The 12,237-nt window shown below is 38.2% G+C and overlaps 1 protein-coding gene across 6 annotated transcripts in view; it reads left to right on the top strand.

Moving 5' to 3' along the window:
- The window catches only part of EVI5 (ecotropic viral integration site 5), a 203,346-nt gene extending 193,611 nt beyond the window's left edge, over positions 1-9,735 (top strand). For 5 of the 6 annotated variants that reach the window (XM_070405596.1, XM_070405595.1, XM_070405594.1 and 2 more), the window contains one exon: positions 7,471-9,735. In XM_070405596.1, the coding sequence (XP_070261697.1) occupies positions 7,471-7,785 (315 nt within the window). In that variant the 3' untranslated portion in view covers positions 7,786-9,735. The remainder of the gene's footprint in view (positions 1-7,470) is intronic. The other variant, XM_070405597.1, reaches the window with a different exon arrangement.
- Positions 9,736-12,237: the final 2,502 nt, after the last annotated feature.

Genomic DNA, 12,237 nt, shown 5'->3' with positions numbered 1-12,237 from the left:
TGGCTGATCCTCAGCCCTACCCTAAGGGGCCCTGCGTCTCAGTGTCCTGGTAATTGCTGCAAGCACCTCCCAGAGAAAGCCGCCCTCGAGTTCCGAGTTCTGCCGCTGCCAGACCGTCCAGTCTCTCCCTGCACGAGTCCGGGTCCCCAGAGAGTTCCCGGAACCGGAGTTTAGAGCAGTCGGGGGCTTGTGACTCCCTCCCGATTCAAAAAGATAGCCGCGTCCTCAGTCGCCAGCCCTTGCCCCGTGCGCCTCCGTACCTCTGCACTCCACCTCCACAACTCCTCTGAGTCTCAGTGTGCTTTTCTCTTTCCTTCTAGTTGTAGAATTTCCACTCAGCCAGCCTTCCTGTAGGTCTGGATGATGTCCGTTTTGTCTTTTAGTTGTACTTTTGAATTTGTTGTGGGAGGCAGCAATTTCTGGTGTTTACCTATGCCACCATCTTGGTTTCCCCCCAAGTCAACTTCTTAAAAAACTCCTGTTAATATTGATATTTTGACCTTTTCCCATGAGTCATGAATGGCATCTAGAAGAGTGAATTCTTTTCAGAAGGTTTCAGCTTACTTTGCCCAGCTCCATGAAAGGAATCACTATGGCAGGGGTGGGAATATCTGGCCCAAAGGCCATATAAGGCTGAGGAATCATTTGGTCTGGCCCTGTCAAGGCATTAGGGGTGAGTTAATTAAATGTTTGACCATATGTAACAGGCTAATTTTTAAGTTGATAATTTTCTGTGGCCCATGAATGATGTTACAAATATCCAAATGGCCCTTTGCAGAAAAAAGGTTCCCCACATCTGATCTATGGCATCCATAGCCTTATGAAATGTTTTTCTTTAGTAATAAGATTTTAAAGTCAAAATTCTTTTTTGATCCATGGGCTGCAGAAAGGATGTTGTGTTACCAGGCATGAAAACATTAATCTCGTACCTCTCCATCAGATCTTCTGGGTGACCAGGTATAGTGTCAATGAGCAGTAATATTTTGAAAGGGATATTTTTCTCTGGCAGATTAGATTTAGCATAACTTTTGGAATAGCCCCTAACAAGAGAGTCAGCCTGTCCTTTGGAGTTTTGAACCCAGACATTGACTACACTCTCTAGTTATGAAAAATTCTTCCTACATGGCATCATCTTAACAATATAAGGCAGTTTTGCCCTGGCCAGTGTGGCTCAGTTGGTTTGGAGTTGTCCTGTGCACTGAAAGGTTGCAGTTTGGTTCCTAGTCAGGGCACATGCCCAGGTTTCGATCAATGTTTTGCTCTCACATCAATATTTCTCTTTCTCCCCCTCTCTCTAAAAATCAGTAAAAATATATTTTTAAAAAGCAATATAAGGTTGTTTTGTCTGCGTGGAAAACCTGTTGTTTAGTGTAGCCACCTTCATTATCTTAGCTAGATCTGCAGGATAACTTGCTGCAACTTCTTCATCAGCACTTGCAGGTCCACCTTGCACTTTATGTCATAGAGATGGCTTCTTTCCTTAAACCTCCTGAAGTAACCTCTGCTAGCTTCCTCACCTCTCTCAGCCTTCATAGAATTGAAGAGAGTTAGGCTTTGCCCTGGATTAGGCTTTGGGTTAAGGGAATGTTGTGGCTGATTTGATCTTTAATCCAGACCACTAAAACTTTCTCCATATCAGCAATAAAGCTGTTTCACTTTCTTATCCATGTATTCACTGGAGTAGCACTTTTAATTTCCTTCAAGAACTTTTCCTTTGCATTCACAACTTTGCTAATTGTATGGCCTGTGTTGGCTTCCAATATGTCTTCTTCACTAAGCTTAAGCATTTCTAGCTTTCCAGTTAGAGAGCCATGTACCTATCCTTTTGCTTGAATACTCAGAGGCCATTGTAGGGTTATTAATTGACCTCATTTCAATATTGTTGTGTCTCTTGGATTAAGGAGGCCTGAGGAGAGGGAGAGAGATGAGGAGCTGGTGTGTGTGTGGGGGGGGGGGGGGGGGGGGGGGCGCGGGCAGGACATGACCACTTGGTGGAGTTGTGGGCATGGTTCATGGCTCCCCAAAACAATTACAATTGTAACATCAAAGATTACTGATCACAGATCACCATAGCATATAATACAGTCCTGTGTTGCTTAGCAATGGAGATACCTTCTGAGAAATGTGTCATTAGGCATTTTTGTCATTGTGCAAACATCATAGAGTGCACTTACTCAACCCTAGATGGTATAGCCTACTACACTCCTAGGCTATATAATATGGCCTATTGCTCCTAGGCTACAAACCTGTACAGCATGTTACTGCCCTGAATACTGTAGGCAATTGTAACACAAGGTAAGCATTTATGTTTCTAAACATATCTTAAAACAGAAAAAATATAGTAAAATACAGTATAAAAGATAAAAAATGTACACCTGTATAGGGCACTTACCATGAGTGGAGTTTGCTGGACTGGAAGTTGCTCTGGATGAGTCAGTGAGTGAACCGTGAGTGGATGTGAAGGGCTAAGACCTTACACTGCTGTAAATTTTATAAACACTGTACACCAGCATTACCACAAACATAAATGTTATATTGTACTCCAGTGTTACAATGACTACAACATCACTAGAGATAGGAATTTTTCAGCTCCATCTTACGGGATCACCTTTTATACGCAGTACATAGTTGCAGCACATGACTATAATGAAAAAGTTTGAGGTATTGTGAGAATTACCAAAATGTGATGCAGACACACAAAATGAGCAAATGCTGCTGGAAAAATGGTGCCCATAGATTTGCTCAATGTGAAGTTGCCACAGACCTTTGATTTGTAAAAAAATGCAATATTTGTCAGTGGAGTAAGGCAAAGCACAATAAAATGAAATATTTCTATATAATGACTTTGGTTATATTAGTATTCAGGATCGACATCATTAGTTTACATTTACATCCTTAAGTCTATATCAATTCACAGTGGAACCACAAGCACACAGATGCTTAATATTGCAACTCCTCAGGCCTCTCCTCTGGAATGGAGACCGAGATACCTGGGAAGTCTTATTTTTACAGGTTTCCAAGATGGTCTTGTGAGGAAAGTTTGGAAAATAATGTGGGTTTGGGGAGGGGGGTAATTTGTTTTTTCTGACTTTAGTTTTATTGAGATAAAATTTACAATTTTGGAATATTTCTGTCACCCCAGAAAGAAACCTCATGCCCATTTTCAGTCACTTCCTTTCTCCCTTCTCCCCTACTCCTAGGCATCCACTGATCTACTTTCTGTCTCTATAGACTTGCCTATTCTGGACGTTTCATATAAATGGAATCATGCAAAAAAAAATAATAATAAAAGATAAATGGGATCATGCAACATGTCATCTTACATATCTGGCTTCTTTGACTTATCTTAATGTTTTTGAGGTTCATCCAGGTATCCATACTTTAGTCCTTTTTATTGCCAAATAGCATTCAGTTGTATGGAAACAATGTCTTAATGTGATTATTTTACATGATACTTTTATTCAAATGATTGTCTTAGTTTTTTCATTTTTTTCTTAGGGTGTGTTTTCTTATGTGTAATTGTCCTCTAGTACCATGTAAAGCCCCTGTTATGTGTTCTTCTCTTCTGTTCAAACAGTTTATTTGTACTATTAATTTCTCCTTGTTGAAGAAATCTTTTCTCTGACCTGCTCCAGGCTACCTCAGTGAGGATGAGGTGCCTCCAGGCCTCCTGCATAGTTGTCATCTTGGGAGCTTTTTCGGCATCATAGGGATTCCTTTGACTTCACTTTTGTATTGGTCTTCCTTTTTCCTGGATTAAAAAAAATGTCTTTTTCTTTCTTAATGTACTTCAATTTGGTGTAGCAAATCCCTCTTTCTGGGGGAAAAAAAAAAGATTTATGGGAGATAAACTGTAAAAAAGTTTTATTTGATTTTTGGTTCTTGTGATTCACCCAGAAAAGGGTTTTCTTTGAGGGGTCAGGTTAAGTCATTGCAGCTTTTAACTCATATTTTAGCCTCATACTTAATTGATAGTTTGAGTGAGCATTAAAAATTTTAAAGATAATTAAATGTAGATTAGAATTTTTTTCTCAGAATTTTAAAGGCACTGCTCTATAGTTGAGAAGTCTGATATCATTTTGATTCTTAAATTTTATATAAAACATGTTTTTGTTTGGGGCTGGATGCTTTGTTCTTTTCTTTGTGCCCAGGTACTTCACAGGCCTTTTCAATCTCAAAGCTCATGTCTTTCATGACAGAGAAATGTATGTCTAAGATCTCTTTTCATTTGTTTGTTTTTTAAGATCTTTTTTAGAGTATCCTGTTCTTCTTTTTATTTCAGAGAGGAAGGGAGAGGGAGAGAGATAGAAACATCAATGATGAGAGAGAATCATTGATAGGCTGCCTCCTGCACACACACCCCCCTTTGGGAATCGAGCCTGCAACCCGGGCACATGCCCTGGCCAGGAATCGAACTGTGACCTCCTGGTTCGTAGGTCAACACTCAATCCCTGAGCCATAATGACTGGGCAGAACAGTTCAGTTTTGTTGAACATACACATTCCTGGACCCTACCAGGAGAAAGTTTCAGGGAAAAATGTTTAAACTGACTGCTGCTTTCTGGATGGTGGAGGTGGCCTAGCTTAGTTATGCTGCTGAAAGGTGGTGTCCATTTGTATATACCAGACACACACACAGGAGATGTCCACAGTTCAGCTGCATTTTTGTCCTGAGTAATTAAGAGTTCCATTTCAGGTAAGTCTTCTGTGACTCGGCCCCATTTGGTTGGAATAGAGGATCTACCACAATGATTCTCAAACTAAGGATATCAGAATCTCCTGAGATGCTTGTTAAAAATGTAGGCTCCGGGATTTCACTCTCCAGTTTCCATTCCTTAGATCTGGGAAACGATTCTACATGTTTAATAGGCATCCTCTGTTATCCTGATGCAGATGGCCAGTGGGCCATATTTGGAGATATGCTGATCTAAGTTTGTTACCAATAATGTTCCTGAAAGTTTTGGGGGGTTGGGTGGGGCTGAGAAGATTAAGTATATTGTTTTTTGTATTGTTTAAATATAATTAGTTCCTAAAAGAATAGTAATAAGGATAAGCAGTGCAGCTCTGAGAGCTAGGCAACCAAGACTTTGTACTGTAGAGGGCCCAGCGCTGGTGTTCTTCCAGTCAAGTCCCAGTTCACAGGAGGAGGGGTCCCGGAGGACATCCCCACCTGGAGTCCAGGTCACATCTGGGCACTTAGTACCTGTAATTCCTTGCCCGTGTCCACTTTCCTCCTAGGCCCAGGGGATAACTAAGTTTTACCAAATAGTCTCTTCCCTTAACCTTTTCTCTTGCCCACCAAAACAATTCCTCTATGCCTTTGCTATTTTATATTAGCAGTTCTCAAAAAAAAAGCAGCATTAATTGCATCTCCTTTGACATTGAGGAAATGACCCTCAACGTATAGTTTTATGTAATATTCGAGATGGCTTATTAACATCTGATATACTGCAGTGTTTTAATTGTAAGTTTTGCTAGAGCAGTGGAAAGCTACAACTTTCCAAACAGTAGGGAAGTTGTGGTTCCCCTGCTGTGCTCCTCCTCTGTAGCAGCCAGGAAGAAGGAATCACGTGTTCCATATTATCTCTTCAGAAGGGCCTGGGGAAAAGAGAGAAAGGAAGAGATTAACTGACTTAATTTAACACTTGGAGCCATAAATCATGTGTTGCAATATGGTGATAGGATGTTGCATCAGAACATGGATGCGGCCGTTGTAATGCAGTGGGTAGCACAACCATGGGAGGCTTTGTGGTGCTCTCTGTCTTTCAAGTCTGCACCCCTCCTGCCCTGCAAGGAGAAAGGTGTTATTTTGGTTACATGTACCTCCCGATCATTTTGTTCTCTCCGCCGAGGGCACGTGCATTTCTTTATGGGTGAAAGTTTGCCACAGACATCATTGTACCGGGTCCCAGCACCCTCTTGTGTCCTGTGGTCACGTACCAGCAGGGAGGTGTTGGGTTTCCTCACATCTTCCTGGAAGTCTGTAGGGAAAGCTGGGAGGTGTTATGGCAAAGCTTACGTGTAATGTCTTTACTCTCGGAACCGTTAGTTTTGAAAGTGTATGTAATATTTCCTGAGTATTTCACATTGCTTTTATCTCAAGATTTGAAAGATAGTAAGTGACCAGGAATTTGTCCCTGAGAAACAAAATTGAAGATTGACAGTAATGATAAGGGTAGGAGAATGCAGTGTATTTCAGCAAAATTCTTGATAATCAAAGCACATTTTGGTAGTTAGTTGTTTCTTTATTGTTGTTTTTGCATTTTTTAACACTTGACAATATCAAAATTAAATTTTACATTTAAAGCATAAACTCTTGAAGACAGGGCTAATGTCTTAATTATATGGTAGTGCAAGTAGTAGTATCCATGGAGGTGGGTGGGAATGTGAAGGAACTTAGGCAAAGGATTGACAGATGATGAAAAGAAATAACCTTAAATTCTGGTAAAGCTGGGTTTGGAGGATGTGGTTTAGATTTGTGACAGTGGGTTTTTCAATATGAACTCTAGAATTAGTCAGACTTGCCCACCAGTAAAATGTAGCATTTGATCTCCACAACCCTTCCTCCTTGAGGGTCACACCCTATAAAACTCCAGGAATAGAGAAACCACCTGGTTCTCAAAGATGGAAAGAGAAGGAGCTGAGCAAAACGTGCAGTTGCTCTCCCCTACTTGATGGTGATGGTGAGGGAAGTTGCTCCTCCCGGGAAGGAGGACGGGAAAGAAAGCAGAAACGTTACACACACACTACTGGCATTCCCCTCCCCCCCCACCCCACCCCCCACCCACCCCCCAGAAGAAAGCAACTTAGTGGGAGGAAGCATTCCCGCTCTAACAGAGTGATAGTGGTGTGGTAGTTCTTAGGATATTGTAACAGGACATTAAAGCAAATTTTAATGATTTGTAAATTATTTTCATGATTCACTGAATTAAGGAGACATGCTCTTAAAAGACAGTGAGATAATTTGGAGTATGGCCTTTAAGTCCATATCTTCTGAAATATTTAAAGGTGAACTGATAGGATATCTAAGCTCTACCTCAAAATAATCCAGGGACTGGTGAGGTATACTGTAATTAGATTATTGATGTTGTGTTAGTTGTATTAGGTGATGGGCATATGGGGTTCATTGTATTACCTCTAGTAAAATGAAAGTTCAATCTGATTCTAAACTTCACTATTAGCTATGTGTCCTCAGCAACTTGCTCTACCTGAGTCTCTGTTTCCTAATCTCTGAAATGAGGGTAATAAAATCTACCATAATGACCATTGTGATTATTCAATTAACATAACACATTATGTGCCGACTACATAACACATAGGAGTTGCTCAAAAATTGGTAGTTACTATTCTATCTATAAATAGGAGGAAATCAATATTTCATCTTCCTTAAACATGAAATGTTTGCTTTCTTGGTGAGGTGTGTATGTATTTTCCACAGGTGACTGTATTAACTTGGATTTTGTTTTGACAGCTCAGATGCCTCAAAGGCCAGAGGGGCTTCTTGGGCCAACCCCCTTTTGATGGAATCCACATTGTCAACCACTTAATAGGAGATGATGACTCATCCCATTCCTCTGATGAAGATCTCATAGAGAATTCCTTGCGGGAGAGTGGCATTGGTTTTCCTTTGCACAGAAAGTCTGGCGCGATGTCTTTAGACCCCACTGTGGCAGATGGTAGTGAAAGCGAAACAGAAGACAGTGTGATGGAGACCAGAGAGGGCAATCAAGTGGATCAAAAGGAACAGCCCCCAAGAAAGAGAGAATCGTACTCAACCACTGTCTGACCATCACTGTGAACTAGACTGGATTTTTTTAAAGGATCAGTTATATGATTAAGGGTTTTTGGGGACACATCTGTTTCATATGTACATATATATATTTTTCAATCTTATCTGCCTTTTGATCTTTGCCAAACCGTCACCACTGACTGACCATTGCCATAAAGTAGACTGGACTATGGTTAATGTGAAAAATAAGGTTCTAGCAGTATTACTGAATCTTAATGTTTCTTGTGTAGAAAATGTAATTATGTCTATATGTGGAAACCATTTTGAAGTTCTGAACTATGGAAAATTTAATTTTCTTCAGACAAAGCTGCTCTTGTGCAATATTTTATGCTTAGTAAACAAATTGTATATTTGTTTATCAATTTGTTTTCAGGGCAGCTGTCTACAAACATTTGACTAAGACACACATCAGATTTATCTTATGCTTTGTGTTTGGGGGAATTTTTCCCCCCAATTGAAATTACTGCTTTATTAGTAGACCACTGAAAGTTCCCAAACACAGTGTCTTTTTCCCATATAATGTTTTAAATACAAATTAAGGGTTAACTGTCTTGAGAGTTTTAAGTTCCGTTTGAATTTCTAATTTTTATGTGCATATCATATACTTCCATATATTGCTTATTATCCAGCGCAGTAAGTTAACTACAAATATATTGTTTTTTGTACATAATTTATAAATCTGCATCACCCAACATTGAACATCATTTTATATGGAGAATGTACATGTTGCAAAGTGACTGCCTTCAGCATTCTAACAGGACTTCTGTAAATACAAAGTTAAAAGGAAATTGAAAATAAAACCAAACACTAATATTTTAATAGTTTTAGTACTTTGCTTAGCATTCAACACTAGCAGATTGATAACTGATGCTTGCTCAAAAACACTATTGGTAAGACCTTTTAACTTCACATGTATGAAACTAATAAATTGTCCATGATTAAATAAGTTATAGCACACATTACTTAGTGCTAATATTCTACTTAATATAAATTAAGCAATGGATTGAAGTCCAAGATACCGGACAATAATATCTACAAATCATTATCTTCAGATTCTTTAATTACTAATCTATAGATAAAGCCATAAGAATTATTTTCTACCAATTCTTCCCTTTTTTTATCATCTAGGCTATTTTTTCCTAGGAAACTGAGTATCTATCATTGATAAATTGGAGGAAACACCCAAATTACACTTACACTATGGAAAGACAAGAATATGTTCACTGGATGCTTCCTACTCTCGTTTTCATCAGCATCCTATGAAAAAAATAGCCTTGGAGGATAAGATGGGAAGGTTGGACTTAGTATAGAGATACAATTTTGCACAATATGTTGCTTGCAGAAAAAAAATACATATTACAGAATGGAGTAGAAGAGACAAAACTAGTTTTCTGTCTAACACCAGGAATTAAGTCTTACGCATCTCCATGGATTAGGCTTCTCCAGAAAGCCCTGTGTTAGCTATTTGCTTGAGAAACGAGATTGAGAACATGCCTGCTGTGTCCGTAGCACCAGGCTAAATTCTAGTGCTTAAATGACTTAACCTGTGGTCACATGGTAAGTAGCAGACCAAGATTTTAATGCAGATCTCTCTGACGCCAAAGTGTTTGAAAAGGTTCAGCTAATGAATTTCTCAATTCCCTGCTTTTCTGATAATTAGTGTGATTTTAAATAAGTTTAAATCACACTTCACAGCTTTTGAGTATAGATACTACTCTACTAGAATTGCCTGACTGGTGCTTTGGGGTTCATTACTGTCAGCCTAGAGGCTGTTGATGTTCAAGTGAAATGAGATGATTCATGGCCTCATGATTGCTTTGACACCCACATCAAGAAATCCGAATGATCTAGACCAGAGGTCAGCAATTGCACCCACGAGCCAATTCCAGCCAGCCAGCTGCCTGCCTTTACATGACCTCAAGCGGAAAGCTTTTTTACGTTTTCAAATAGTCGAAGAAAAAAATGAAAAGGATATTTTGTTACATGAAAATCATAAAATTCAGATTTCAATATTGATAAGTAAGTTTTTATTGGATACCCATAGCTATGCATTATATCCTGTCTATGGCTCCTTTTATGTTACAGTGGCAAAGCTGAGTAGCCTAAACTATCTACTGTCTGGCTCTTTAGAGAAAAGTTTGCTGACCCTTGATTTAGATACTCTAAAATGTTTGCTTGCTTCTTCAGTTTGTCTTAATAGAGGATCAGACCATTTGCTTTTGCTGTTAATAGTTTGGAAACCTAAAATTTCCTGGTGGATCTTGTATTCAAAACTGTTCATTCAAAGTGAAACGTGTGCCGGCTATTTTATATCATGAAGTCTGTGACACCATAGACAGATTTGGACGGATAGCTATGTCTTTGGAAATGGAGAAAGAAAGGATTCCAAAATCCCAGCACTGTTCTTTAAAGTATGTATGATGGACCTTTAAGGTATGCTTCATTGAGTCAATGTTATCATCTGACTTTAAAAGAAAGAACATCTTTCTGTAATCATGTTTGAATTCTAAACCTTGAAAGATATTCTTAGAGAATTTCTTAAGTACTTTTCCTGATTTGGAATTAGGTATTAAAAGAATCACGGGAAGTAAACCTTAATTGATTGATACTCTTGTAATTTGGACAATGAAAAACAAGAAAAAAATCTTCTCATTCAAGATCTTTGATTCAAATACTCCTTAGAAGAGTTTAAAATCTCCCTGACCTTTAGGATGCAATAGTATACTACGTTCTGATTTGATTCCATTTTATTCAAATTAAGTCTTTGAGACATTGACAATGTTTTCTTGATAGATTTTAATTATTTTGTCATTTAAATGTTACTCAGTTAAACAGAATTGAGGAATATTGGGACATGGGGGGAGTGAATGAAATAAATTTTTAAAACTCATAATAAATTAAAATAACACACACTTACTCCCTTGGGCTAGTCACCTTCCTGGCATCATTGCCACCCTGGGTTGAAAGACTAAGGGTAGAGGCTTACAAATGACCTAAATATAGTGGAAATTGCATTGAGGTGATGAAACAGAACTTTTAGGTCAAGAAAATACTTCAACCACTCTTTTAAAAATTAGTGGTATATTTTTCATCCTGGAAAAAGAAGTCAAAGATGTAACTTTATACCACATCTACCCTTTTTATTGATAAATATCAGTCACTCAGTATTTGATGACAAATTGAGACATCAAATTCCAAGTAACTGGCTGGCTATTTTGAAAGAAAAAAACAACTTTTTCTTGGCTCATGATGCAACTTGTTACTCTCCAGATAGTGCCTTTGATTGAAAACAAGGTGTAGACCTTTTAAAGTTTATTATTTATGACATAAGAAATTATTTGGCTCCTCATCCTTTATCTTTTACATAATGCACTATAATTTTCAGATTTAAATAAGAAAAGTAGATGAATTGTATTTTGGTAAAGCCCTTTTATGGCCAGCTTGATGGTTATACTACCAGATGTTGACAGCTAACACTTCAGAAATCAATGATTTACTTTTATGAAAACAATGAGCTTTGGCAAGAAAGTTCTTGTTGCTCTATCATTAACAAAACAGTACATTTTTAAATTAATTTTAATTCATTCTATTGAAATTAAAAGTGTGGAGTGTATGCTATTTATAATCTAAGTTTTTATATCATATCCATTGATCTACCTGTCCCCTTTTCACTCCAAAGAAGAGATGCCAGAATAATACATTATGCTAGACTCTAGCAGCTAGAGTAATGCATTACACTATAGATATGCAAAATAATAATGTATTTTATTTTACCATTGAAATTTCTTATTGTAACATTGTATGATAACCTGAAATGTTTACTTGTGCCTTTGCTTTAAACAATTAAAGTTTTTCATTTTATAAGAATTCTTGTTTCCTTAAGCTATTCAACTCAAAAGGGAAGATGCATCAAAACAATAAAAAGTCTATAGAGAAGTACCACTCATACATTGATGTCTAGTCAGAGGAGGAATCCATCAAACACCATGAATAAGCAAGGTAATGAGGCAGCTCAGAAAGAAAATGAAAAATCTCCAGGTAATTAACTTAAAGACATGGACATATGTGATTTAAATGACAGAAATTGCAGTTCTGAAAAAAACAGTGAGATGCAAAACACTAAAACTGCTTGGCCCAACATCAGATACTCATTAGTGAGGTTTGTGCCCCATGGGTACAGGGACCATATCCACCTGGTCCCCCATGTGTGATTAGTGCCAGACAGAGAGGCTGGTATGTGATATTTTTCAATGTAATCAAAGGCCAGATATCTAGATTTGCTATTTCCTTCAGGAACATACTAATTTTTTTAAAAAATATTAATGGCAATAGTTTCATCTCATTGTATTTTAGTTAAAATAACTAGAGGCTCAGTGCACAAAATTCATGTGATGGAGTGGGGGGGGGGTTTTCCTCAGTTCGGCCTGCGCCCTCACAGTCCAAGACCCC

This window comes from Myotis yumanensis, unplaced genomic scaffold (genome assembly GCF_028538775.1).
Source record: "Myotis yumanensis isolate MYYU_CA2020_CCGP unplaced genomic scaffold, mMyoYum1.0.hap1 SCAF_2, whole genome shotgun sequence".
NCBI lineage: Eukaryota > Metazoa > Chordata > Mammalia > Chiroptera > Vespertilionidae > Myotis > Myotis yumanensis.
This window is presented reverse-complemented; position numbering and strand designations above follow the sequence as displayed.